This window comes from Rhinatrema bivittatum, chromosome 3 (assembly GCF_901001135.1).
Source record: "Rhinatrema bivittatum chromosome 3, aRhiBiv1.1, whole genome shotgun sequence".
In the NCBI taxonomy this organism is placed as follows: Eukaryota; Metazoa; Chordata; class Amphibia; order Gymnophiona; family Rhinatrematidae; genus Rhinatrema; species Rhinatrema bivittatum.
Genome location: NC_042617.1, coordinates 422,811,951 through 422,839,636, shown reverse-complemented (window position 1 = coordinate 422,839,636; position 27,686 = coordinate 422,811,951). Strand labels below are relative to the sequence as shown.

General features: G+C 43.8%; 1 protein-coding gene across 1 annotated transcript in view; it reads right to left on the bottom strand.

The window, feature by feature from the left end:
- Nucleotides 1–27,686, bottom strand: part of CSMD1 (CUB and Sushi multiple domains 1) — a 4,035,193-nt gene that overhangs the window by 1,515,240 nt on the left and 2,492,267 nt on the right. Inside the window, 2 exon segments of the mRNA XM_029596871.1 lie at nucleotides 1,932–2,258; nucleotides 8,052–8,234. Of these exon segments, the coding sequence (XP_029452731.1) occupies nucleotides 1,932–2,258; nucleotides 8,052–8,234 (510 nt within the window).

The window sequence follows — 27,686 nt, the reverse complement described above, 5'->3', positions numbered from 1 at the left end:
GGCCGCTCCAAAATCAGAGTGGCCTCGGAGGGAACAGGCAGCGCGCGCTGGGCTCGGCGCGCACAGGTTGCACAAATGTGCACCCCCCTTGCGCGCGCCAACCCCAGATTTTATAAGATACGAGCGGCTATGCGCGTATCTTATAAAATCCAGCGTACTTTTGTTCGCGCCTGCTGCGCGAACAAAAGTACGCGCTCGCGCAAGTATTTAAAATCTGCCCCTAAGTGAATTTAATAGCAGGTAATGGACTTCTCCTCCAAGAACGTATCCAATCCTTTTTTAAACACAGCTATACTAACTGCACTAACCACATCCTCTGGCAACAAATTCCAGAGTTTAATTGTGCGTTGGTAAGGGTTGCGTTGGTAAGGGTAAGGGTGCATTGGTAAGGGTGACTGGGTATTACTCTTGCTCCTAAAAGATTAACCCCCCCCCCGTCCAGCTATGGGGTAAGTATGGAGGGCTAAGCAGGATGGTATGGGCAGTGGGTGCAAGTATGACTTTCAGTCTTTTGAAGGAGCTAAAGGCAAGCTTAGCAAGTCCCATGGCATTTTTAATTTTTTGTCCTGCAAAGGTAACAGGGAATGGGGTGGGAGCCATTAACATCAGCAGAGGGTTGTTACCATAGGGGCAGGAAGGGCTTGATGGGTCACACAGCCCATTTAAGGTTGTGTAACCCCTTTATGACTATTTGCTGTTTTACATGATATGGAGCTCCCCAGGTTGACTGCAAAAAAAAAAACCAAAAAAAAACCTATATCTCTTTGAGGTAGTTTTTTCTTTTTTCTTTTTTTTTCATGAAAATGAGCCTTGAGAGCCTTTTGTGTATGCCTCTCCTGGCAAAATTCCCCCCTTACTTTGCATGATCTTGTATTAGTGCAGTTCATTACTGCAGAATTTAAATAAACATTTGTGTGTTGTAAACTACATGTGAAAGTTTACTACTGAAAGATGACTTGTGAAAACTTGAATGCAAACCACCCACAGTTTAGTGCTTTTGTTTATTTGTGGAAGTTTTGCCCTTTTTTTTCACAGAAAAAAATGTTTGTGATAACATCTTGCACCTTAGTAGATCAGCATCTAAGAGTACAGATACACAGTATCTAGACATTTCTTCTCTTCCCCCTGCCCAGAATTTGTTATCTACCTCCCTTTCAAACAGAAAAGGGGGAGCTTATTCAAATTCAGAGCTCTCAGCTCTTGTTAGATTATCTGAATTTTACTCAGGTCTTGGAGGGGGAGGATGAAAGGCCTTCTGTAGCAATTTTAATTGTGAATTTTGTTTGAGTCAGATAGAGGTTAGGATCTCTAATTGTTTTTTAATACTGGGAGACCCACTTTCTTAGTTGGAATGAATATCCTTTTCCAGAGGTAGCGAAAGCCACACTGAAGAGACTCCAGTAATTTTTTTTATTAAAACCTAGAGTACTTCAAATTGGTGGCCTGCTTTGGCCTAATTTTCCCTATTAATTTCTTATGATCTGATACCTGTAGCAGACTCTGCATCAAATGCAATTTCATCAGTTAGTCCTTGATATTCTCACATTCAGAGTAGTCCTGGTTTCATTCATCACTTTAATTTCTTCATTTTATACTTCTGCATTTGCCTTAAATTGTGAATTCCTAACCCCTCCCCCGAACAATGTGGGCTGAATAGCACTGAGTATGATTTCTTTTCTTTTTCCATTCTTACTGACAGGGATGCTTTCTTGTAAAAGTTGAAATAGCTATATCGCTGGTTTCTATACAAGATTTTTCTCATGCTTTTATATCTTATAAATTTAAATAAATAATTTTAAAAAGTATGGAATCACACAAGTATAGTAATAATTTTCACCTATAATATATCCACTTTTACATTTTAAACATAGAGGGCAAGAGAATTATATTAGAAAAATCTTGCATTTGAGTATGATCTGTTTCTTACATACTTGTGTAAGTGATATTAAAGCCTCTCCCAGTGGTAGAGTGATCTGACTGAAATTCCAGTCGGACTATGTGTCCATTGCTGGCCAGTTGGGAAGGAACCTCATTGCCAGAAAATGTGCCAAGGGCTGGCAAATCAGAAATTCCTTCATTCTTTACTGAGACATAGTCAAATTGAGGTTCTACATCAAAGTCATTGAAAATGAGGTGAATTCTGGTTCCTGGTTCAGAGATGATCAGCCAAACACAATTCATGTTGTTCCCATACTCTTCCGGATAATTGGGTGACAGAATAATTCCTGATGGCATGGTAAAGTTGAAGAAACATGAGACTGCACAGAAGACAAAAAGAAAGGGTTACATTTTCACTTTCTTTTCTTGTATCATTTTTTAAACAGAATATATTTTATGCTTGGACTCTGTCTCACCTCTCCTAACCCCATTAAGAGCATGTCAAGAAGGGACAAAAATAATCACCCAGAGGAAAACAATGGTTAGGCTAAGAAAATTATAAATTTTAATCACATACTTTACAAGTTTAATCTTCTTTTTGGACTTCTGTGTAAATCCAGACACCTACATCTATAACAGTTCCACTTATCATACAGGACAAACATGTCAAAGGAGAATATCCACAATCAAATTAAATTATCAGAATTCTACAATTGTCAATATTCTCCTTTTTCAGTATCATGCACTAACTATCCATGGTAGCCTATAGTGGAAGCAAGGACATCCTGATTAGGCACACTAGTAAAAACAGCTGAGATAGTTTACTGTGATTCTTTAGGTTACAAACAAAACTCATCTTGTTAAGAGCAACACAAACAGAACACAAAATACTGTTTCTTTCTAGCTTTTAGCAAAATAACTAATAACACAGAACTGTTTTACCAGTGTGCAAAGTCCCTGACTCTTAGAAAGATCATTTCTTGCAGTTCAGAAGCTCAGCAGCATCCTCCTGGTTTGAAATACCTACACGCCAGGCTTTACAAGCTCTTCCTAATTTTGGATCTCTCTCTCTCTCTCTCTCTGAGAGAATCATTCTCCTAGCAGCTAGGTGCATTTCAGTTCAGGCTTTCTCCTGTGCAAGTAGAAGTGAAAACCTTGTCCTGAATTAAAAATATGGAGGTTAATAGAGATGGTACCTCAAAAACTTTTTGTTGCATTTTATATATCATTCCAGGGATTTGGCCATTTTGGGTCCACCCCTAGAATGTAGTTTTTTTTCATTTTTGTTTTCCTGGAAAAAAAAAATGAATCCAGAACCTGCCCCAAACTCTTCTCCGTTATTAACCAATTCAACATTACCAACCTTGCCTACCCTAGTCCACCCTCTTGAGCCCCTCTGACTCACCAAAATGTGCCTGGTGGTCTAGCGGGGACCCGCGAGCAACCTCCTGTTCCCAGGCCAGTGGCTGCCATTAGTCAAAATGGTACCCTGCCACCCATTTTCTCTATTATGTGACAGGGGCTACCCGAGCCATAGGATAATCCTTGTTATATGATAGGGGTAAAGTACAGTTGACACTATTTTAACTAATTGCAGCTGCCAGCCCAGGAGCAGGAGGTCACTTCTGGGCCCCACTAGACCACCAGGTATGTTTTGGTGAGTCTGGGGGGGGGGGGGGGGTCAGAAGGATGGGCTAGGGTATTCAGGGTCGAGTTGTTTATTAAAGGAAATAGGTTGAGGTGGGCTCTGGATACTTTTTTAAAAAAAATTATACAGTGTACCTTAAAAAAAAAACATGACATTGAGGTTTTTCTTTTTTTTTTTTACCCACAAAATGCAATGAAATAGGAAATATCATCAGTATTTCCTGTTTAGTGAAAAACAAATTCTCACCCCTAGAGGTCAATATTCATAGTGCATTCAGCACTATTTATCTGAATAAGTATAGCTTATGCAGTTAAATAGTAGCTGCTGAATATGCATCTTCGTTCAGTGGCTGCAACATAGCCACAAATGTCACCTATATGAGTAAAATGTTAGCCGCATAAGTTGTGAGAGTGCAGTGGGCAGATTGGGGTAGAGCAAGTTAGCTGCATAACTTATGCTTCTAACCAGCGATTTTCTGTCTTTGCTGCGTAAGTTATTCAGCTAAACTAGACAATCCATAGAGAAGGTCTAAATTTAACTGGGTATAAACTATATGGCTAAGTATGAATTTATATGTATATATTCAGCTCCTGAATATACTTTGTAACTTCATCAGATAAGTTATATCCTGCAAAGTTACTTAAACTGCCAGCTTTGAATCTTGACCACATGCAGATTAGAGATGGGCATGACCAAAAATGTAATTTCATTTCAGAATTCATTTTGTGGGGACCTAAATGTAATTGCTTAGTTGGAAAAGAAAAAAAATATTTTTCATTTTCATTTGCTATGAAAGTTAGTGGGGGAAGAATGGCAGCTAGTATTTAGATCCAGAATTGGGATTTTATAATCATTTACCTTAAAACTTGTGGGAAGAAATCAACAGAAGGAGGAAAGAAATTCAAAGTACCTACAAAGACTATGGATACTGTATGGTAGGAATGTGCATCATTTTTATGACAAATTAAAATATTGTATGATATTTCATAATTCGTCATGTATCAGGGGTCCCTGAAAATGATAGGAAAACCCTACAAAATTTCATGTGGTTTTCTTATTGTTTTTTTGGGGGGGAAAAAGGCACACAGAAAAAAAGAAACCCCAAACCAACCCCAACCCTTCAGATCTAATTATTTACAATCCCTCACCCTCCCAACCCCCCAAAAACTTGCCTAAAGTCCCTGGTAGTCCAGTGGGGGTCCCGGGAGTGATGTTCCCCTCTCAGGCCGTTGGCTGCCACAAATCAAAATAGCACCAATGGCCCTTTGCACTTACCATGTGACAGGGGCTATCGGTTCCATTGGCTGGCCCCTGTCACTGGTAGGAGCAATGGATGGCCCACACCATTTTTTAAGATGGAGCCGGCCGTCCATTGCTCTTATCATGTGACAGGGACCGGCCAATGGCACCAATAGCCCCTGTCACATGGTAAGGGCAAAGGGCCACCGGCGCCATTTTGTTTACTGGCAGCCGACGGCCGAGATCACTCCCGGAACCCCCCGCTGGACCACCAGGGACTTTAGGCAAGTTTTTTTTTTGGGGGGGGGTCTGAAGGGTCAGGGATTGTAAATAATTAAATCTGAAGGTTTAGGGTGCGCACTAACGATTCTATATGAAAAAAAAATGCCGTTCCATGGGAATACAAACATTTCCTGCGGCTATACGAAACAGAAAGCTGAAATTATCGGGCACCCAATGCACATCTCTACTGTATAGTGACATCAAAAGTGGCATGAATAGCCCAAGCTCCGAAAAGGGGCAAAGGGGTACCATCATTGGCATGATTTCTCTAAGTCACTGTCAGCAGATCAATGAAGCAGAAAAAGTGGGAAGAATATCCCAAGGTTCAAAAAGAGGGCAGCAGCAACAGGGACATGAACGCTTGATGACATTTCAAGTGGCAAAATGGCACCAAAAGTGACATCAGCATCCTAAGGCAGCATGAAGGATAAATGAAGTAGAAAAGGTGGCATAAAAAAACTCCAAGGCAGACAATGATAGAAGGGCCAAGCAGCACAAAGAGTGGCTTCAAGACACCAAAGCATGAGAAGTGCAAAGCAGCCACCCCCACGGACTGACAAGAAAAAAGCATGGTGTTAGATCTGAGGTGCAACAGCAAGGCACAATGGCAAAGAGAACTCCAATGTATAAGGTCTGTGCATTGAAGCAAGGCCCAGAGATCTGCAAGGTACTGGGTGGAATTTTGATTTTCTTATAGAATGGGCTTTCTGAAGGAGAATGTTATCACATGTAGGATAGCTAAATTGTTTCTCTAATGAGTGTGGTGTGGTTTTCCTAGAAAGTGGTTAGGGATGTTTTATTTAGAAACCATTTCTCGTATTATTGAGCTAACCCGTTCTAGTTCCTGATTTTTTGGGTTTGCATGAAACCTGTCTCACTACTCTGTTATCACATTTAAAATATCAAAATGTTAATCGTGAGATTTTTTGGATTATACTTGTATTTTTATCCTTTTGAATGATGGCTTTTTTGTACAAACCACCCCAGTATAATCAACCATAAAACAGGGAGGGAGATCCAAGCTGAGACATAACAGGTACCATGCCATGGGAGTGAAACCTATCTAATTTTGTCTTTTTTCAAATTTTTGTTCTGGGAACAAAACACTCCAGTATAAAAAAGCGAGTGCAGGTGGGAAGTAGATCCCAAAGCTCCAAAAAAGTGAGCCAAAAACATTATGACAGGTGGGCATGTGGCAGCTGGGTGGGTAGGTATGAGGTAACAAATCTATAGAAGGAAAAATGTGTTTCTTTTGTCTTTCTTTCACATTTTTGATTTATGGACAAAACACCCCAGTGGAAACAACAAAAAACAAGATGTGAAAACCAGGCTGGGTTCATTGCAGAGGGGTTAGAAAAAAACAAAGAACTGTAAAATTGTTGGAGGGAAGGAGACATGTTTTTTTGAAAATGTTTATCTCTCTTTATGGGGAAAAGTAAACATCCCGAAGGCAGCAAAACTTCCACATACATATTAATAGGCAGGCAGAGCAGGTAGGCAGAGTAGTACCACCAAGGGGCATGGCAGGTAGGCATATGAGTCCCATGGTGGAATTAGGGGCATTGCAGGTAGGTGTCAGCCATCCCATCCCTATGGTGATATAAAGGGCATGATAGGTAGGCATGTGCCAGCCAGTACCCTATGGTAGAGTTAGGGGCATAGCAGGTAGGAAATTTCGAACAAAACCCCTATGATGGTAAAAGGGGTATGGCAGCTAGACATGAGGCAGTAAGTCATATATTCTGGTACTGAGGGTGTGGCAGCAAGATATAAGATAGGAAGACCCCCTACACTGCTATTAGGGGTATGACAGGCAGGCAGAGAGGTAATAGTCAGAGCCCTGGGGTGGTGCTGGTGGTAGGCAGAGTGCCAGCATGGCCTTCAAGAGACAATACTGCACTGACTGGCACAATATATGCACTAGTTCTGACACTGCTGAGCTTAGTGACAGTCTTTGCAACACAGACTGGTATATTTCAATTCAGCCCTGCCCTCAGTGCTCGCCTTGTGCCCACTGAGTAGGCAAAGATAAAAATCAATAGCAGCTCTGTAAGAAACTGTCTCCACCCTGCCAACACCCTGCCTCCATAAAGGGAGAAAAGAATAGCAGCACAAGTCTGAAACAGAGCTTCTGACGCATATCTGCTTAGCAGATTTTCTCTACTGTTTTCAAATCTTATATATACTATTAGCATATGAGTATATGTTTATTGAATTTATGTACATTCAGATTTAAGCAAAGGCAATGATATAATACCCCCTCCTGATCTTCAAGAAGATCTGATTTCACATAACATAGAACCTGCTGAGGAAAGTACTGTTCAGGTTAAACTGCTAAATATCAATATTATTTACAAAATAATTTATATTATGAACAATTTTTAAAGTGAGTTTTTTTGGGTAAAAAGCATTTCATCCACATAATTAGGTTGTCTGGAAATTGCCCACACTTAAAGGGGCAAAAAGTTCCTCCTTGCTTTCACAATGCATGGATGTTTAGCTGCACTAGAGGAGTCATTCCCAGGAGTGTATTTAGGGAGGAAAAGTTTAAATGTATTCAAAGAAGACATTTATGTTTATGGCTTTGAAAACTATCTTGCCTTCCTTATGCATAATCCATACTGAATATTCTCATATTGCCTAAGTTATTAAAAGGTTTGTTAAGCAATAAAACACTTTATTGATGTGAAAAGCCACAGTATAGATTCTTAGTAAGATGTGTTTCTGAACATTCAGATGCTGTTAGGAAGTTTTCAATTACAGTTTTATGTAACATCCATTTACATTAAAAGTATAAAATGTTTCAATTAAAAATAAAATGGAGGAAAAGAATAAATTACAAAAGGTACTACGTGACATACCTCCTAAATGGGCTAATATGTGATTTATAAGAATTATTCATGCAAACATTTGGAATTTAATTTGCAGTGTTTCTCAGTGGGTTCAACTGCAATTAAAAGCTAGAGGAAGCCAAAAAGACTAAGAAAAACAAAGAAATACGTACAAACACAGTTTGGCTTGTTGCCCGACCACTGGTTGTTTTGTTGGCATGTGATCATTTTCTCACCAACCAGTTCAAACGCTGCCTGACATTCAAATGTAAGAGTATCTCCATGGAGAAAACGGTTTCCTGTTCTTTTCCCATAGGTTGGAATCCCTGGATCTCCACAGCCTCCTTTTTCAATTTCTTCATTAAAAAAAAAAAAAAAAAAAGAGACAATACAAATGTTAATAATTAATTCTAATACATATTGTTTTTATGTAGCACACACGTCTCCCTTGGCATCTTCAGCATTAACCTTCACCATTACTTACAGTAAAGACATGATCATTTCCTTGGTCTCGGTTCAATATCTAATATGGCTGACATCTTAAGTTACTGTCACATAAAACAATCACTACAATGAAATGATTAAGCTTTCTTTAAATTGGAATTACTGGGGTACACAAAAACAGGATTCTGCACAGCAAATTGCATTCAAGTATAATGGTTTGCAGTCTAAATGGGAGCTTGTGATGTGGGATAAAATGACTTGTGTAAGGTTGTAGTGAGTGGTAGAAGCAAGCCTTGAGCTAACATCTTTAGGTTTCTTTATTTTTAAGTTTGATTAGTCATCATTTGCTTTGAGCATCAAAGTAGGATGTAATAAAAGATAAAGATTTAATATTGACAAACAGCATTAAAAAACAATAAACCTACATATTAAACCTACAGTACATAAAAATCTAATCTCAGTACAGCTCACTGTCATTTATTGAGTGCACCTTAGGGCCTTGGCAGGCTCATAGTATGATAAGAGATTGTCAAGTATTTTAGAGTCCCAAGATGCAAACATGTATGAATCAGGAATAAGACTTTAAAATTAAGTCTGGTTTTCAATTGGGAGACAATGAAGGTTACACAACAGGGGAGGGGAAAGTGGACCTGGCCTTAGCAGCTAAACCCTCAACTCTGTGCCCTGATCCTGGCTCTGCTATGCTGGCTTTATCATCCATCATTTCAGTTAGGAGCAAGGCTATGGCAGTGGTCTCAGGGATCAGAGGCACTGAGGGTTGGCTGGTCCCTATCCCATATCCTCCAGCCTTAATTGGAAGATCTGGGTGTGTATAAAGCTGTGGCTGCAGTAGAAGCATGGAGTGGAACACTGTGCTGACGATAGTTATTTAGGAAGCTGCCTTTTGGAGACCTCTTCTATTTCACCATGAGTGGCGAGATCACCAGTATGTCATGAAGGAAATAAAAGTCCCCAAGTCTCCAGGTGCCATCCAAGACTCTGGGCAGGATGGCACTTCTATGCAATGATGGAGTACCACAGATAAACAACAGAGAGGCAAGCTGATCCTGAAGAAAAGTTACTTCATTGCTTTGACAAATGTGCCTTGGTGTAAAACATTTACAGTTAGCTAGTGAGGCATTTAAAAGAAATCCTAAGCACCACTCTTCAGCCAGCATGAACCGTACAAGAAGCTGCTTAGCAAGGCTCACCAGAAGAGCCAGTCCAACAGAGTTGACAGCTGAGATAAGAATCCAGGAAAGAAAAAGCCAGACTTCAAGAGAGAAAAAGGGCAGGGGTAGGCTCTGCAAACAATATAAATAGAAAGGGTAACAGGAAGCTATTCTGAAACAGGGGGCCACCCTGTGCATGTCTGGATGTTCTGGAATATGATTCCCTCCAGCACAGCAGAGGAGGAAGAAAAGGACAGCGAAGAGAGGCAGGCAGGCAGGCCGGAGGCTGTGTTGATTGCTTAAGAGGTTCACTTGCTGCCAAAACCAAGGAACCAGATGCAATTGATGGTAGGGAAGAAGGCACTGCTGTGGATCCAGAGAGATTTGAGCCAAGATCTGATGATGAGGATATTGACTTGAAGAGAAGGGTGTGTCAGAGCTAAGAGGATGGTTGAAATGTAACGAATGCATGGAAATTAACAAAAAGAATTATACTGAGTGATATCTACCTTATAAATGGGCCATGACCGACGGCCCGCAAATGCGCAGTAGAGCACAGCTCTACTGCGCATGTGCGGGCAAGGACGTCGGTCTTAGCCAGCGTCAAAAAAAAAAAAAACATGGCGGCGGCGGTGTCGGGGGGCAGCGGCAGCGGCAGCGGTGGCGGTGGCGGCGGCGGTGTCGGGGGGCAGCGGTGGCGGCGTCCGGTGGCGGCGGCGGTGTCGGGGGGCAGCGGCAGCGGTGGCGGCAGGGCGGCGGTGTCGGGGGCGGCGGCGTCCGGTGGCAGCAGCGGCGGGTGGCAGCGGCGGTGGCGGCGAATGACGACGAGGAGCGGCGGCAGCGGCGGCCAGTAGCGAGGGAGGGAGGAGAGAGAGGGAGGGAGGGACGAACTGAGGGAGGGAGGGACTGAGTGGGGGGAGGGAGGGACTGAGTGAGTGAGAGGGAGGGAGGGACTGAGTGAGAGGGAGGTAGGGGGAGGGACTGAGTGAGAGGGAGGGAGGGACTGAGGGGGAGGGACTGAGTGGGAGGGAGGTAGGGGGTGGGGAAGAGTGAGAATGAGGGAGAGGTGAGAGACAGGGATGTGAGTAAGTGGAAGGGTTAGAAGTTGTGGAGCAGAGAAAAAGGGAGTGGAGGAGGGCTGAGGGAGATGGGATTGAGACAGGGTGGGGAGTGACTGAGGGAAGGGGAGAGAGGTGGGAGTGACTGAGGGAAGGGGAGGGAGGTGAGAGTGAGGGGAAGGAGGCAGTGGGAGACAGAGAGTGAGTAAGACTGAGGGGTGGGAAGGGGGGTGAGTGACTGAGGGGGAAGGGGGAATGAGGGAGAAAAAGTGTAGGAGGGTGCTGTTTTCGAAAATGGACCGAAAACAAAAATGTAATGTAGCCCGTTGTGACGGGCTTAACGGCTTGTAAAATATGAATGACCCAGTAGGGGAGATTGAAAAGAAAGATGCCTCCTAGAGACATATTCAAAAATAGCTTATACAATGCATTTCATCATCCTCAGAAGATATTACTCTCTTTCTGCTGAATGTTTTCATTTTTAATATTAGGTTATTAAAAAAAGCTTGGATGTAATACATGGGAGTGCTATGTCTGGGTTAAATGTTAGATCTTGTATAGTCATCTAATGATGATGGTAGAGGAAAATGAGGAAACATACTAAAACTGAGTTGGATATGGAATAGTATGCATCATGTGATCAAGCTTCTACAGCTGGTAGCTGGAACAGTAGGCTTAATGGCTGAAGTCACACACGGACTTCAATTTGGATTTTTAAAGTGGACTTACATGCGTAAATCTGCTTTGATAATCAGCAAGACTGTGTTTATCTTTGTACAGCACAGATGCATGATTTACGCCTGCTAGAGAGCAGGAATAAATGTTCATGCAAACATTTAGGTGCAAATGTTTGAAAAATATGCAAAATATGCACATGATTGAATTATCTGCCCTAACTCCATCCCCAGGAACATCTCTTTTGAGTATGTGTAAAGGTACACTTAAAATTGCTTCCTGCATACTTTTACACATACGACCCTAGGGCAATTCTGAAAAGCTCATTTATGTATGTAAAACCTCCTTTTAAGCATGTATGTGTTTTCAAAATTACCCCATAATAAATGCAGATAGTGGGAGGGTTACTATTTGAAAAGTTTTTGCCATCACTGAGCTTGCTGTTGAGTTGCCTTCTGCCTGCTCATTCTCCTTCCCCCTTATCTCGGGGAGATCAATGCCGGCATCATCTCCAGGTAACACCATGAGCCTATATAACACCTCAGCCTGTGACGTGAGTGGGAGCTATTATTTGGAGAGGCCTTACTATCACTGAATTTTCTATTGAGTCACCCTTTGCCTATTCCTTCTTTCCCTTCCCTTGGGGAGGTCAAAGCTGATGTTATCTACTGGCAACATCTCTGTCTTATATAGAATCTCAGCCTGTGGCATACAGCCACCAGAGCATTGCCTAAACCGACTGCCAAAGGGGTGCACCCCTAGGAGAAGATACTCTGGTGGAGAGGAAGTTAATTTCTTTTTATGATTTCTTCACTTAGATGGGCAGAATGAAGAACAGTAAGATGTTTGATTCTTCACCTGTTTCCAGTGTGATTCATTGTCTTATAGACCAGCATGTTCAGTGGATTTTGGATCATGTTCATAGTGACTTGAATGATGAGATCTTCTTTAGTTTGGGGCCTCTCTTAGTCCAGGTGCAAAGTACCCACCTTGTCAGTCTATGGTTCAGTCATTGGGGCTTTGTTGGTGTTCAGTGGAAATGATTCCCTGATCAGTAAGGAGTTGGGTGGGGGTCATTTCAAATCCACATATGCTATGATTCAGGCTGATTGTCCTCAAACTGTAATACTGGAGAGTGGGACTGAAGAGGCCAAGACCTTGGTGGGCACATCTGTGAGGAATACAAAAGTGTTTCTTGGACAAAATAAGAATGTTGGTGTTGCAGGTATATCTATTTGTTCTATCTTTAAAGAAGTTGAGTCATCCAAGGCTGATAAAAGTGTTTCATTATAGGTTAAGGCTGGGCAGGTGCAAGAGTATTTAGTGCCCTAGGGAAACCTTTGGTTGTTCACCCTCTTCTTCCATATTACCTCTAGCATGGCGCTCTCTCCTACCACCAGCAGTGGCTTCAAAAAAGTGTTCTCTCTTTGGCGCTATTAGCTCTTGTGCAGCACCTCTCTGGGCCTCATGCTGGTAGGATTTTGCCACATCCAACACTTTGGTTCTCTAAGGGACTGCCTAGTTTGCCTAATGGAAGCACCTACCCTAGGTTAAGATTCCTTTTCTATCTGTTTTCCCTCTCTCACTGGGGCCTCTGATGATATTAAAAAAACCTAGGAATACATCTCTTACAGATGTATGGTGGGTGATTTCAAGAGTGAAAAAGATGTTATCTCATTCTGTTTTTCTACCAAATCCTAACCGATATGGAGAATTCAATATCTGCTATGGTTTTGCAGATGAATTCTTTGTAAGCTTCTAATGTGGCCTATATTAGTGATGGTTTAGTTCTCCATAACTGGTTAGAAAATATGAAAATTTTTCAGAGGGTGTGGAATTAACATTTTTTTTATTTTCCTATAACAAGGTTGATATCAGCAGAGGACTTGTTTAAGCAGTATTTAAGGAAGGTTTTACCTGTATCTGAGGTTAGGTACCCGCCTTGTCAAAAATGTACTATATTCCTTAGTTTCATAAAGCTTCCACTGAAGTAGAAGATGGGATGGATATTGCTCCCTGATAGTCCTGATGTATCAACATTTTTAGAGGCCTCTCTGGATGATATACCAATTACCACTACTTTATTAGTATTTTTTGCACTGAACAAGATAAAGATTTGGTATTCCAGAAAAATTTTACTAATAAAGATTTTCTTTTTTGTGGACAAAACAATTTAAGTTTTTCTGATATTTCTCGAGTGACATAGAGTTGGAGGAAGCAGTTCCTCCATTTGCATCAGAAACTGTTGGCTACCTTTTTCCTTAATTTCTTCGTAAATGCTTAGAGGTGCATTTTAAAAGAGTTGCTTGTGTTAAAAGGCCCATATACACAAGTATATGGGCTGAGCATGAGCAATGGATAATTTAATCAGCAAATTCCGAATATATATATATATGTGCATGCACAAGAGAATATATGGTAAAAAGGGGTAGGTTAGGGTCATTCTGGGGTGTGAGCAACATTTCCATATGTAAATTCCAATTTTAAAACCAGCGAACACAGCATGCATAGGGCTGTTACCTTCGCATATTTACTTCTGTTCTTGTTAACGTATAAGTGTGAAAAAAACTCTTTATAGCCAAAAACTGACTTGGTAAGGGGTCTGGATAAACTGTGGGGAGTGCAGGTCGAAGAACCAGTGGGATTTTCATAACCTGGAGATAGAATGGGCAAACTGGTGGACTAAGTGGTCAAACTAGTAATTTCCTTCACGCATGTGGGTTTTAAAATTGGCTCACTTAAAGCCAACAAGCTGTAAAGACAGATAAGTGAAGAATGCTTCCTCAAATAACCACTTAAAACTAGGAGCACACTTAGGAGCATTAGGGGCCGGTTTTTAAAATGGTTACACATGCTGGGCCTATTTTAAATAGGCCCAGCGATGCACGTAAAGCCCCAGGATGCGTGTAAGTCCCAAGGCTTGCAAAAAGGGGCACGCATGTTATAAAATTGGGTGTATATGTGCGCGCACCGGGTAGCATGCGCACATGTACGCCGCGCGCACTTTTAAAATCTACCCCTAGGTGTATTTAAAATCATATGTGTGCACTTGAGCGGACAATTTAAAATTCCAGCATTTGTGTGCTTGAGAACTCCTAAGCATGTATGTAGACACAAACATGCTCATTTTAAAGTTACCGTCCCTGTCACTTATCAAAAGATTAAGTTTGCTTTTTTGATCCTTTGCATTTAGAAACTTTCCTAAGGATAAAATGGCAAAGAATTGAAGTATCTGTTATTTTATAACCACTACATGTTCTTGATGTGAATGACTACATAATTAGAAATGATTTGGTTTGAACTCTCTCTTTGTATTTTTTTGACTTGATATATTTCTTTCCCACCCCCTCCTCCTCTATGGGCACTTGATTGTGATTATGCTTGTAGTTTTCTTTGATTTACCACAGTGTTGTGAATTGCTTTATTGTTATTTTTAATACTGTCATAATTTTCTTTCAGTTTTTTTCATTTGCTATTCATGATTTAAATATCCAACATTTTTTGTAGTAAAAGTAAGAAAGCAAGTAGATAAATAAATAAATAAATAAATAAATACAAATAGTGACATAATAACAACCATAACACTCAACTGATTATTAATCCCTACTGTTACAATGGAAAGAGTCAACTGAGACAAAACTATCAATAACATTAAAAAATAATTTCAAATTGACAATCAAATTCTTACCACCCAGCATTCAGACTCAGCTTCTAACTGGGGTTTACAGTGTCCCACGATTCAGCTCTGGCCATGGAATTGGCCAAGCATGGCCAAATTGCTGCGAGAGACCAGGGACCCTCTCAGAAGAGAAGCATCGATGGCAATGGATGGCAAATTTCCCCTCTCCCCCCCACCTCCGGAAGAGAAAGTGAGGTATTGGATGGTGCAATCTAACCTCCCCCATACCATCTGTAGCCCCTCACTTACTGGCTCCTATCACCAAAACAGGAGGAGGAGCATGGCAGTCTTGCATCTCCTCTGGTAAATCCTCCCTCCTCCCCTGAGGATCTGAATGGTGCGTTTGAACAGTGTGGTTCAAAGCGCAACATGCAAACCCCTGCAGTGAAGAAGGAAGGATGCACATGAGATGCTTCAAGGCTGCCATCCTCCTCCTCCTGTTTTATTTATTTATTTAAAAATGTTTTTTCCACTGATACACAAATCTCAGCAGATTGCAATCCATATGCATAATAATATCAGGCATCATACACAAAAGAATTACATCAACAACAAGAACAAAGGCAAATCAAGATAATGTAATGGACAAAACACAGAACATTAAAGCTGCAGACTGAGTGCCTGGATATTTGGGCCAAGCCAATGCTTTACAATAGTCAGTCAGAGAGAGCAAGATTGAAAAGATGAAGTGATAGGAGCCAGTTAGTGAGGAGAGCTAGAGGAAACAGTGAGAAAAAGTCAGCAAGGGAGTGAACCAGGGATCATATGGGTGGGTGGGTGGAGAGGGTGTGAACAAACCAAAAGAAGATGTGAAGAGAGGGATTATATGCGTGAACTGGGGATGAGGAAAATTAACCAAGGTAAATGAAGGGTTCTAGGGATGGGGTAAGGAGTCAACCTGGGTAAGTGGGGGAAGGTATTGAACCAGGGTGAGTGAGAGATTTGTGGGAAGATAAGAGTGAACAAGGATGAGCGAGGGGCTTGTGCAGCAGGAGAGTGTGAACCAGGGTGAGTGAAGGGTAATAGGAGAGCAAGGGAGAGAGAAGTGGGGAGAAAGGAAATAAGAGAGAGAGAGTGAGTGGATCAAAGTGGCTTTGAAAGGTAGGGTAAGGAAAAGAGTGGATGGAGGGATGTGATTGAGGGAAGACTGTGATGGCCTTCCTTATTTCTCCAACCCGAGCTTCCCTTCTTTTCCACCCTATGCCAATCTTCCTTCTTTCCTTTTTCCTCCCACTTTTCTTCATCCCAGTCTTCCCTCCTTTTCTTCCACTCTTCTTCCCTTATCATTATCCCCCTCCCACTCTTGATCCCCTCTTACATAGTAACATAGTAACACAGTAATAACAGCAAAAAAGAAGACCAAATGATCCATCCAGTCTTTCCAGCAAGCTTTTTACTGTAGTAACTGCCACCCCGTGACTTTACCCCCAAGTCTTATGTTAAGAGTAGTAATCTTAGAAATCAAAACCAAGAAAATGTCAAACCCGTAACAAAATTACTGCTTGCAACATTTGTACAGGGGGAGCAACCTTCCTGGTAATTCAAACAATGCTGCTTGAACGTGCTTTGCTTTTGGACTTGGCCGTAGAAGCAGTCCTATGCTTTTTCCCTACTAACTGAGTATCACTACCCTGGACTATAAAAGTCAGGGTCCAGAGTTGGGTATCATTTGAACCCAAGTCCCCTCCCCCCCCCCTCCTCAACCATCAAAGTGCAGAGAGATGCTGCAGTTACCTCAAAATCATGTAAGCTAAATAATTAAGGATAATAATCCCCATGCCTTTTGTTAGGGGTAGTAGCTGCCGCTCCATGCTGGTTACCCACCATGCACCCTTTTCTTAACTTCCAACTCTAGCCTTTACGGACCCACAGTATTCATCCCATGCCTTTTTTAATTTGTTTACTGTTTTTGTCTTGACCACCTCTTCCGGAAGGGCATTCCAGGCAACAACCATCCTCTCTATGAACAAAATATTTCCTATCGTTGGTTCTGAGTTGTCCCCCATGAAGTTTCATACCGTGACCCCTAGTTCTACTGTTTGCTTTCCTGGTGAAAAGGTTTGAAGAATATGCATCATTAAAACCAACCTCCCCTCTCTCCTTTTCTTTCATTCTCTTTCTTTATCATCCAGGAATCACCATCCTGCCCTCTATCTCCCTCTGTCCTCCTCCATTCTTTATCTCTGTACCCCTCATGTCTGAGGTTCTTTCTTCATTTCCTTTCACTGCAGTCTCCCCATTTCCCATTTCCAGATCCCTTCCTCACCTTTCTCCCCAGCTCCAAATTACTAAGATTCCTTTTCCTCTGACAAAGAACCACAAAAATTAACAGAAAGTCAGAAAAGGACATTATTTGTATAAAGAAAAAGAAAAACATTATTTAAATTGCAAATATGTGCCACAGAATTTGCCACTCTTGCCTCAGAATCTTGAAAAATCTGCCGCAGTAAAATGGGGTTATGCCTATAACCCATCAACTTGAATGTACTAAAAAATGTAGTAATTATCCATTATTTTCCATTTTAGTGCCCACATTGTTGGGCTATTTTGTATGTGGGGACTTTTTCCTACTTTCCTTAGAGAGAGCAGATTGAGTTAGGTTTTGTGTTTTTTTTTTTTTATGAACTTGGGTATCCTGGCCTTGTCCTTGGCTTCTCAGTATTATGTGGATTCCTGGTCTCCCTGGGTCTCTATGCCTTCCTCCTCTGTCTCCCTTACTTCTCCTATTAATTTGCTGATTAGCGTGCCATTTGGTAGGAATGCCAAGGAAGGGAGAGGGGTATGAGGTGACAAAAGACAGTTTGCTGGGAAGGAGGTAGGCTGCATTCCATTGTCTGATTGGCTGGGAGGAGTTCAAGTAAACATGGGAGGTCAGGATTTGAATATAAAGGAGGAAGAGAAGGAGTCTCCTCATCTTTTCCACTCTGAAGATTTGTTCCCACCCACCCTTCCTCTTTCTTTGGTATGTTGTATTATATTTTATAGTTCATATTTTGTCTTTTTGTCTGTTTGTCATAGCAGAGGGGCAGGGTATATGATCTTTGGATCTATGTAGAGTCATTTGAACTGACCATTTGGCGATGATATATTAATTGGAGTTGATTGGGTTCAATCATGCTTGCTGTGGACACCATGCTAGTGGTTGCTGGTACCCTTTACATTGTTAGGGTTGTCAACTGGCTCCATTTTCAGGAGAGGTTGATTCAGTACTGGTTTTAACCCATTGCATGCAAGGACTTCTAGTTTTACTTTTCTAAGGAACTGCAGTAGGGAAGTCAGAACTAAAAGTCCCTGCATGCAGTGAGGTAAAACCAGGTCTGGATCAAGTTATCCTGAAAATCTAGAGATAGTTGACAACCCTACGCATGATGAACAGCTGGTTAATGCTTACAGATCAGCTAACCTGGGGGTAATTTATTATGCTGGGTTGTGGCTAGGCAGACATTTAGGGGTAGATTTTAAGAAATTGCATGAGGGCGTCCATGTGCGCACGCTACCTGGCGCACACACATGGATGCCCAATTTTATAACATGCACGTGCCAGCACACACATGTTATAAAATCATGGGTCAGCGCATGCAAGGGGGTGCACAATTGTGCAACTTGCATGCACCGATGCCCATGGCCTTCCCCGCGGTCTGGGAAGAAACTTCCCAACCCCCTAACCTAACCTCCCTTCCCCTCCTGCCCCCTAATCCTAATCTAGACCCACCCTGGACCTTTGTCCTTCCTCTTGCATGAACCAGCAGCTTGCCCAGCCAGTGATCCCCCTGCACAGCGGTAAATGGCCACTGTGCCGGGACCTCTGACTCCGCCCTGTCCCCAGACCACCCCGCCCCTTTTTCGAAGCCCTAGTACATATGCGCATCCCGGGTCTTTATGTGTGTTGCTTGGCCCGACACGCTTAAATCCTATGGATTTACACATATAGGGTTTTTAAAATCTACCCCTTAGTGTGGGGAAGTGAGATGATGAGATGTAGTTTCTTGCTTAGGTACTATAGTTTGTTAATAAAGCTGCAGCCTATGACCATCAAAAATTGTCTAAAGTTTGATAGATTTGTTGCTTTAATCAATGTGTGAGAGGTGAGTGCAGTACAAGAAGGCTGATACTGGATACCCATATTATTTTATTGATTATTACATTGCAATATTGTATTGAAATATATGATCAAATGATTTATAACATGTTTGATATTTCTATTGTATCTGATAGGATATGATGCTGTTAGCCATCCCGGATCCTCTTTGGAAGAGTGTGGAATATAAAACTGAAATATAATGTGTTATGCCTTCCGACGGCGGTAAGCCGCAGCCGGGGCCGGCCACTCACTGGGGCGTTAGACCGCGTCGCTCGCGGTAATCACTGGCGCTGGCATCATAGTCCCGCGGCGTTCCTGCTTCTGCCCCAACATGGCCACGGCGTCAGCGGCTCTCTGACTCGCGTCTGACTCCGCCCCCTGCTGGTTCCTCTAAGAGCCGTGCGCGCGCGACTGAAGAATTCTTAAAGGAGCCACTACAGGAAATTGAGTGGCTCCTTCCTGCAAGCTCCAGCTGGGTGAGAGTATTTAAGGCAAGGTCTGCACCTCAGACCTTGCCTTGTCTTCTTGGCTCCTAGTTGTTCCTGTGCTTGGTTCCTGTTCTTCCGTGATCGACTCCTGGACTGGCTTTGGTGTGTTTCTCTGGCTCTCAACCCCCGGACTGGCTTTGGTGTGTTTCGCTGGCTCTTGACCCTAGACCGGCTGAGGTGTGTTCTCTGGATCTCGACCCCTGGACCGGCTGAGGTGTGTTCTCTGGATCTCGACCCCTGGACCGGCTGAGGTGTGTTCTCTGGCTCTCGACTCCTGGACCGGCTGCAGAGTTTTCCAAGATCCTGCTTGTTTTGGACTGCTCAAATTCTTCTAATTCTCACGACCTGCTGGAGGCGCCAGCTATCTGGACTACATGACCGGCAGGAGGCGCCTGCATCCAGATCTTCTTCCTCTTCGGCATAAGACCTTGATTTGGCCTCGCCTTCCAGCGTCCGAACATCTGTTCATCGCTGGACCAAGGGTTCACATTCCGAATCATAACATAATGTATTTAATATTTTTAGTACATGCATGCAAAAAAATGCTAAGATTACTTTTAGTGCTTTGGCCTAAGTGTTGCAAAATGTAATAACTGGTGTCTTTCCAAATGAGTTAATATACTGTATATACACTAAATGGACATTCTATATAAAAATTCTTGTGAAATCATAAAAAGAAATACCAAAGGACCTTAATTTTATGTTAACCAGAGTTCATGTGATATGGCCAGCTCATGAATTTGTACAACTAATTCAGCTACAAATGTAGAAGAGTATCTCATTTCAGGATTTTAGTGCCTACTATAAATGATATGCCCATTAATCTGTAAAATTATCTTTTCTGGGAAAAAAAGATGTTCTAGACATAAATTAAATTTGACTGAGCTAATGAGAGTAAGTACATTTGACAGTAAAGTGATATCAATAATCAGTATGGAATTATTATAAATTACTACTACATAGAGGGCCAATAAGGTGTGCTTGGAAGAGCACACAGTTTAATCCGCAAATATGCACTCATTTTTTGGCATAAATGTTACTGCCAATGCAGCAAGAAATTTTCAACACAAAAAAATATTCACGCAACAATATCAATACAGGACAACAGGTTAGTGTCCTCTCATTCAAACTCAGGGAAATGATGTATCCTTTGATAGTTTCTGCACCATTAGAAGGACCCTAAAATGGATTAGAATTTGCACTTGTAACCAATGAAGCTTCTACAACACAGAGTAATATGATAACAACATTTTTTGCCTTCAATTAATTTAGAAATAGCATTTTGCAGAAGCTGCAGTGGCCTCAACAATGAAGTTATCAGGACTAAATACACAGCACTGCAATAATCTAGCTAAGGAAGCATTATGGCTTGTACTACTAGATACAAATCAATCTAGGAGATATTTAAGATCATAGCGGACCTGCAATTTGAAAAACTCAGTTCTAAATACAGTCTTAATGGGGTGATTGAATGAAAGATTAGAAACTACCATAACCCTAAAATTTTAACATGCAGTTCAAAAGAAATGTGGTATTGTTTATGCAGATTGTAGAAGGAAGGAGTCTGAAATATGACCATTGAATAGATATTAGAGATGTGAATCGTGTCCTCGATCGTCTTAACGATCGATTTCGGCTGGGAGGGGGAGGGAATCGTATTGTTGCCGTTTGGGGGGGTAAAATATCGTGATATATCGTTAAAATCGTTAAAACCCGCTAAAACCCACCCCCGACCCTTTAAATTAAATCCCCCACCCTCCCAAACCCCCCCCAAATGACTTAAATTACCTGGTGGTCCAGCGGCGGTCCGGAACGGCAGCGGTCCGGAACGGGCTCCTGCTACTGAATCTTGTTGTCTTCGGCCGGCGCCATTTTCCAAAATGGCGCCGAAAAATGGCGGCGGCAATAGACCAACAGGATTCGACGGCAGGAGGTCCTTCCGGACCCCCGCTGGACTTTTGGCAAGTCTTGTGGGGGTCAGGAGGCCCCCCCCAAGCTGGCCAAAAGTTCCTGGAGGTCCAGCGGGGGTCAGGGAGCGATTTCCCGCCGCGAATCGTTTTCCGTACGGAAAATGGCACCGGCAGGAGATCGACTGCAGGAGGTCGTTCAGCGAGGGTTCCGGCGCCTCGCTGAACGACCTCCTGCAGTCGATCTCCTGCCGGCGCCATTTTCCGTACGGAAAACGATTCGCGGCGGGAAATTGCTCCCTGACCCCCGCTGGACCTCCAGGAACTTTTGGCCAGCTTGGGGGGGGCCTCCTGACCCCCACAAGACTTGCCAAAAGTCCAGCGGGGGTCCGGAAGGACCTCCTGCCGTCGAATCCTGTTGGTCTATGGCCGCCGCCATTTTTCGGCGCCATTTTGGAAAATGGCGCCGGCCGAAGACAACAAGATTCAGTAGCAGGAGCCCGTTCCGGACCCCCAGGTAATTTAAGTCATTTGGGGGGGGGGGGTTCGGGAGGGTGGGGGATTGAAGGAGGTAGGATTTGGCAAGGAAATGTTTAAGTTATTTGGGGGGGGTTCGGAAGGGTGGGGGATTTAATTTAAAGGGTCGGGGGTGGGTTTTAGCGGGTTTTAGTGTGCCGGCTCACGATTCTAACGATTTATAACGATAAATCGTTAGAATCTCTATTGTATTGTGTTCCATAACGGTTTAAGACGATATTAAAATTATCGGACAATAATTTTAATCGTCCTAAAACGATTCACATCCCTAATAGATATGAACTCGGTCTTGCCGACATTGAGAGCAAGTTTATAGTGGTGGAACCATCGCTTTTTAGTGGATAAATAAAGTTCAATCAGTTGTATACAGTATCGGACCAGTTAGATTGCGAAAGTATGAAAATTTGTATATCTTCCACAGAAATACCATTGCTACTTGTCCTTTAAATAGGACAGATCACTTCCCAGCAACAGTCTAAAAACTAGTGTCAACATTTTAAATTGCATTCTACAACCATTGGAAGCCAATGCATTAGCTTAAGTAATGATTAAGGCAAGGGACAAGAGAAGGCATCCCCATAAGACTTGTGCAGCAACATTTTGGGCTTCCTGGAGCCTCCACAATTGCTTTCCTGGAAGACCAACAAAAATGTTTTGCAGTAGTCCAGGCATGGTAACTCAAATGCTTGGAACACCAATTAAAAGAGTTTCTGTTAAGAAATGGCTGAAGTCAGCCTAATTTCAAAAACACAGCTTGAATAACATGAGAGACATGGTTCTCAAATTACATTACAGAGTCTAACTTGGGCTCTAATAATTTAACTTCATTTATTGCTTGTACCTTTTCTTTTCAAATATCCACAGATGAAATCGGAGCGGCCTCCGAGAGAACTTTCCTTCCGTTCCCCCCCACTTTCCCCTCCCTTCCCCTACCTAACCTGCCCCCCCAGCCCTACCTAAACCCCCCTAATCTTTAGTTTATAAGTTGCGCCTGCCTCTGGGCAGGTGTAGGTTGTGCGTGCCGACTGACAGCTGACCCATGATCCCGGGCACAGCGCCAAATGTCCACTGTGCCTGGAAGCTCCAGCCCCTCCCCTCACCGGGACTGCTCTGCTCCACCCATGCCATGCCCATGCTCCGCCCATGCCCTGCCCCTTTTTCGAGCCCCGGGGCTTACACACGGCCTGGGGATTTATGTACACCATCGGACCTTTTCAAAAATAGGCCCGGCATGCCTAACCCCCTATGTGCGTAAATCCTCCCAGATTTACACGCGTAGGGCTTTGAAAATCTGCCCCTTATTGTCTAGCAGCAAGCCAGAGATTATGGGGTAGATTTTAAAAGGTTGCGCGCTCACATATGGATGCCCAATTTTAAAAAATGTGCATGCATGTTATAAAATCGGGGGTCGGCACGCGCAAGGGGGTGCACAATTGTGCAACTTGTGCAAGCTGATGCTCGCGGCCTTCCCCCATTCCCCCCCAGGCCGCTTCAATGTTGGAGTGGCCTCGGATGGAACTTCCTAACCCCCTAACCTAACCTCCCTTCCCCTTCTCCTTACCCTCCCACCCCCTAGTCCTCTCCTAAACTCCCTCCGACCTTTATTTTACCTCTTGCGCTTGCCAACAGCCTGCCAACACGCGATCCTCCAACACAGTGGCAAATAGACATATGCGTATCAGGGGGCTTTACGTGCATCACCGGGCCTTTGTAAAATAGGCCCAGCGTGCATAACCCCACCTATGCGCGTAAATTCTATGGATTTACATGCGTAGGGCTTTTAAAATCTACCCCTATGTGAATAGTCTGCTGAAGATTGTGCACCACAAGATATTGAGCAACTAAAGGCTATGTTCCAGCAGCTGCTGAGGCAGGATCCAGAACAGAGTCCAGGAAGTACTGCATGAAGAAGATGGTAAGTGGTCACATGGATCAGTGGAACTGTTAGCATATAACAAAGACTTACTATATGAAGACATTTTTTGGTAAGTAAATATTGTAATGGAATGTCTGACTAGCACCTTGAGACAATGTACATGGAATGGGCCTTTTCAGGGACTATACTTGTCATTCCCATCTGTTAAGGATGCAAATAAATATGTAAAGTAGAATGTCATGACTAATCAACAAAGATAAAACTTGAAATGAGGGCCAGCAATAAACATGAGCACAAATACAAGTATAAGGTGACATCAGAAATAAAGGCTAAACACACAGCTTTGGCAGCACCTATATAAAACTTTAGGTTTCTACAACTTACTAGTCACAACTATATGTGTTCTCTTAACCACTCTGGAATAGATATTAAAAATTATCATTTAAATGAGTTAGCTGGATAAGACTTATCTGATTAACTCATACAGGATATTCAGCAGCATGGCTATGCTACTGAATAACCCCAAATAAGTTGCTAGTTAGCCAGATAAGTCATATCCAGCTAAGTTTAGACCTGCTATTGAGCAGGTCTAACTTCTCTGTTTAACTTAACTGGATAAGTTTGAAGGCCATTATTTATCTGGCTAACTGGGTGATTTATCAAGCCAAATTTGTGCTTTAACTCGTTATATCGTGTATAAGGTGCTATATACACAATATTTTGCATCTCTCCGCTGAGATACCCTCCTGTTATAAAATGGGGGATGGGGCCTTGATCGATTGACTTTAGGAGGAGCTTTGATCTATTGACTTGGGGGGCTTGATTGATAGATTTCAGGGTGGGACTCTGAGGAACTTTGAAGGGGTTTGATGTTTAACTTCAGGGGCAGGAGTTGGGGGTTTGAGGTTGGACATCAGTATGCAGGGGGTGAGGGCTTGAGGTTGAGACTTGGGGGAGGGGGTTATTGGTATCAGGGGCCGGGACCCCATTTTACTTGTGTGCTTTTGGGAGGGGGAAAGAGGAGGCCAGGGCCATAGTGATGCAGTTCTTTTTTTGACTTTTTAACATTGTGAGGGTGTCTTGGCCACCTTGATTGGTGGCCCTGGTTTGAGACAGGGATAAGCACTGATCTCCTTTCAACCTCTTCTTTAGCAGCAATTTTTGTTGGGGGGGGGGGGTCAAGACGATGGTAGTTCTGTGAGGTTGGGGTTCCTATCATGTTAAAGGGCTGCTTGCTGAAGTCTTGTGTGCTGTAGTGTTTGGCCACAATACAAAAAAGCATGCCCTACAGCCACAATGCTGTTTTTTTTTTTTTTGGGGGGGGGGCTCATTATCATGGTGACACCCCCCACAATAGTGGAAACCCTCCTGCAATAAAACATCAAGGATTAGTGAATCTTGGTCCTCCCCACCCATTTCCCACCCACAACTTATGTGGCTAACTACTTAGCTGTGTAAGTATTTATCTGCATATCGGTGGCCACTGTAGAGGACCAGATATTTAGCTGCTGCCACTTAGCCAGATAAGTCCCTAATTAAGTAATGCTGAATATTGTCCTCTATTGGTGGCTGAACAGTTTATTTCACCAACTTTTCTATTTGTGTTTCCTTTCCTCTTTCTATGTTTACATATTTTTCCTTATCACTTCTAACTTCTCTATGACAGTAGCTATATATAGTTAAGTTGTAGCTGTATGTTGTGGAGCGCTAGGAGAGCGATCCCACTCCTGGGAGATGTGTGTGCCCTTGGGCCACGGCTCGACGCCAGAGGGGTCTGAAGAGGTGCCGCGGGAGGCGTGGCATGCCCGAGCATGGGCTGGACGGAAGCAAGCTGGAGTGAAGACTGGCTGACAGACCCTCCTCCGGACCTGCACTCTTCGGAAGACCCAACAATGCAATGTTGGTCTTGTGAACAATCCTCCGACCGTTCCCAGCCCTTTCGGACCTGCCGCAGGGTACGGCACGAAGCGGCAGGCCAGATGGAGGCCAGGGCAGCGAAGACTGGAAAATGGATTCAGACGAGACTCAGGAATGATGTAGACTCAGGCATAGATGTGGACTCAGGAACGAGGTGCAGGATGCATAGACGTGGACTTAGGCACAGACGTGGACTCAGGACGAGGTACTGGATGCATAGACGTGGACTCAGGCAGAGACGTGGACTCAGGAACGAGGTGCAGGATGCATAGACGTGGACAGGCACAGACGTGGACTCAGGACGAGGTACTGGATGCACAGAGGTGGAGTCAGGAACGAGGGCTGAAGGAAGACATGGGCACCGTCCCTCAGGGCGCCCTACTCAGACCACCCGCGGGACTGAGTCGCGGACCACCCTGCCTCATGCACGCCCTACTCAGCCCTGGAAGGCTGGTCGCGGACCACGCTGAGAGCGGGAGAGCACAGGAAAGAGGAAGCAGGTTTGCTGCACTCCTGGCAGCTCAAGGCAAGGTTTGAAGCATCAGGATCAGGAACAAGGATTAAGACACACCTCAGGGCTGGAACAAGGACATCTGGAACAGCAGGTAAGATCAGGACTGGAACACGGATACTGGAACAGGAGACACACCTCAGGGCAGGAACATGGACATCAGGAACAGCAGATAACATCAGGACTGGAACACAGGTACTGGATCGAGAGACAGACCTTGGGACTGGAACAGCAGGCAGACATCAGGACTGGACGAGGAGCTCCGACAGAGAACAAGAAACATAGGACCTTGCAGAAGGCTGGAACACGGACGACTTCCTGGAGCGAAGGTTCTCAGGAGTGACCAACTCCGAGCGAAGGCAAAGACAGACTGCACCCGGAGCCCTTTAGTAGAGCTGAGGTGGACCACGCCCAGGGAGGGGTCAGCAGAGGGCCACACCTGGCTGGCCCTTGAAGAGGAGCAGAGAGGCGCGCGCTCACGCCCTAGGAGGCTGGAGAGAAGAGCTGGAAGCTGGTGGCGTCCTCAGCCACGTGGAGGGCCCAAGGAAGCCGCGGAGCAGCCCTGGACTGGAGCAGCTCCCAGCCGCAAAGACTGAAGCAGGAAGAAGCAGAGAGAGGTAAGGCTGGCTGCAGGCACCGGCAGGGAGAACAGAGAGCTGCAAAGACTGAAGCAGGAGAAGGGCTGACTGCAGGAACGGCTCCATGCCGTGAAGACAGCCCCAGGAGGAGAGGTAAGACTGCAGGCAAAGTAGAGAGCTGTAGCAGGCTGCAGGCATCGGCAGGGACGGCTTCCCTGCCAGGCAAGGACCCGGGCTGAAGCAGGCACCGGCAAGGACGGCCTCCCTGCTGGCTGAAAGGTCCCGGGATCTCAGCAGTACGTCGGGGGAAGGCAGAAACAGGAGCAGAGGAGGCGGCCGCATGGCAACAGCTGTGGGGACAGCCCCAGCTGATTCAGGGAGAAAGAAGCAGCAGCGTCAGCAGCCTGACTGGCTGTGAGAAGGTAAGAGCCTGCCCACGCTCCTCGCGGGCAGGATCGCAACACTGTATTGTTACAGCCAGTGTCTGATTTTGAGGCTTTTCCTTTATGCAGCAAATCTGTTAGTCTACATCACTATATGGCCCAAGGCCTAAAACTTATTTGCTATATGGTTAATTATGGACAATGTTCACTCACTATTTCTGCTTTATTGGTAAAGGTAACTGTGGAGGTTGACTGTCCTGTACATACTGTTAGCACTCCTGCTGCTGCATGATCAGACCATAACATTATGCTACATACAGAGATATCTATTGTCATCCACAGTGGGTTTTCATTCTATCCTGGATATGATGAGGTCCTCAGCCACTGTGCAGCTCAGCAAGTTAGCAGGCTCAACTTCTCCAGTTAACTTAGCCTATACGTTCAGCAGTGTGGCATTACAGACTACCTGCATATTCATTGAGGGGCAAATTTTAAAACATAC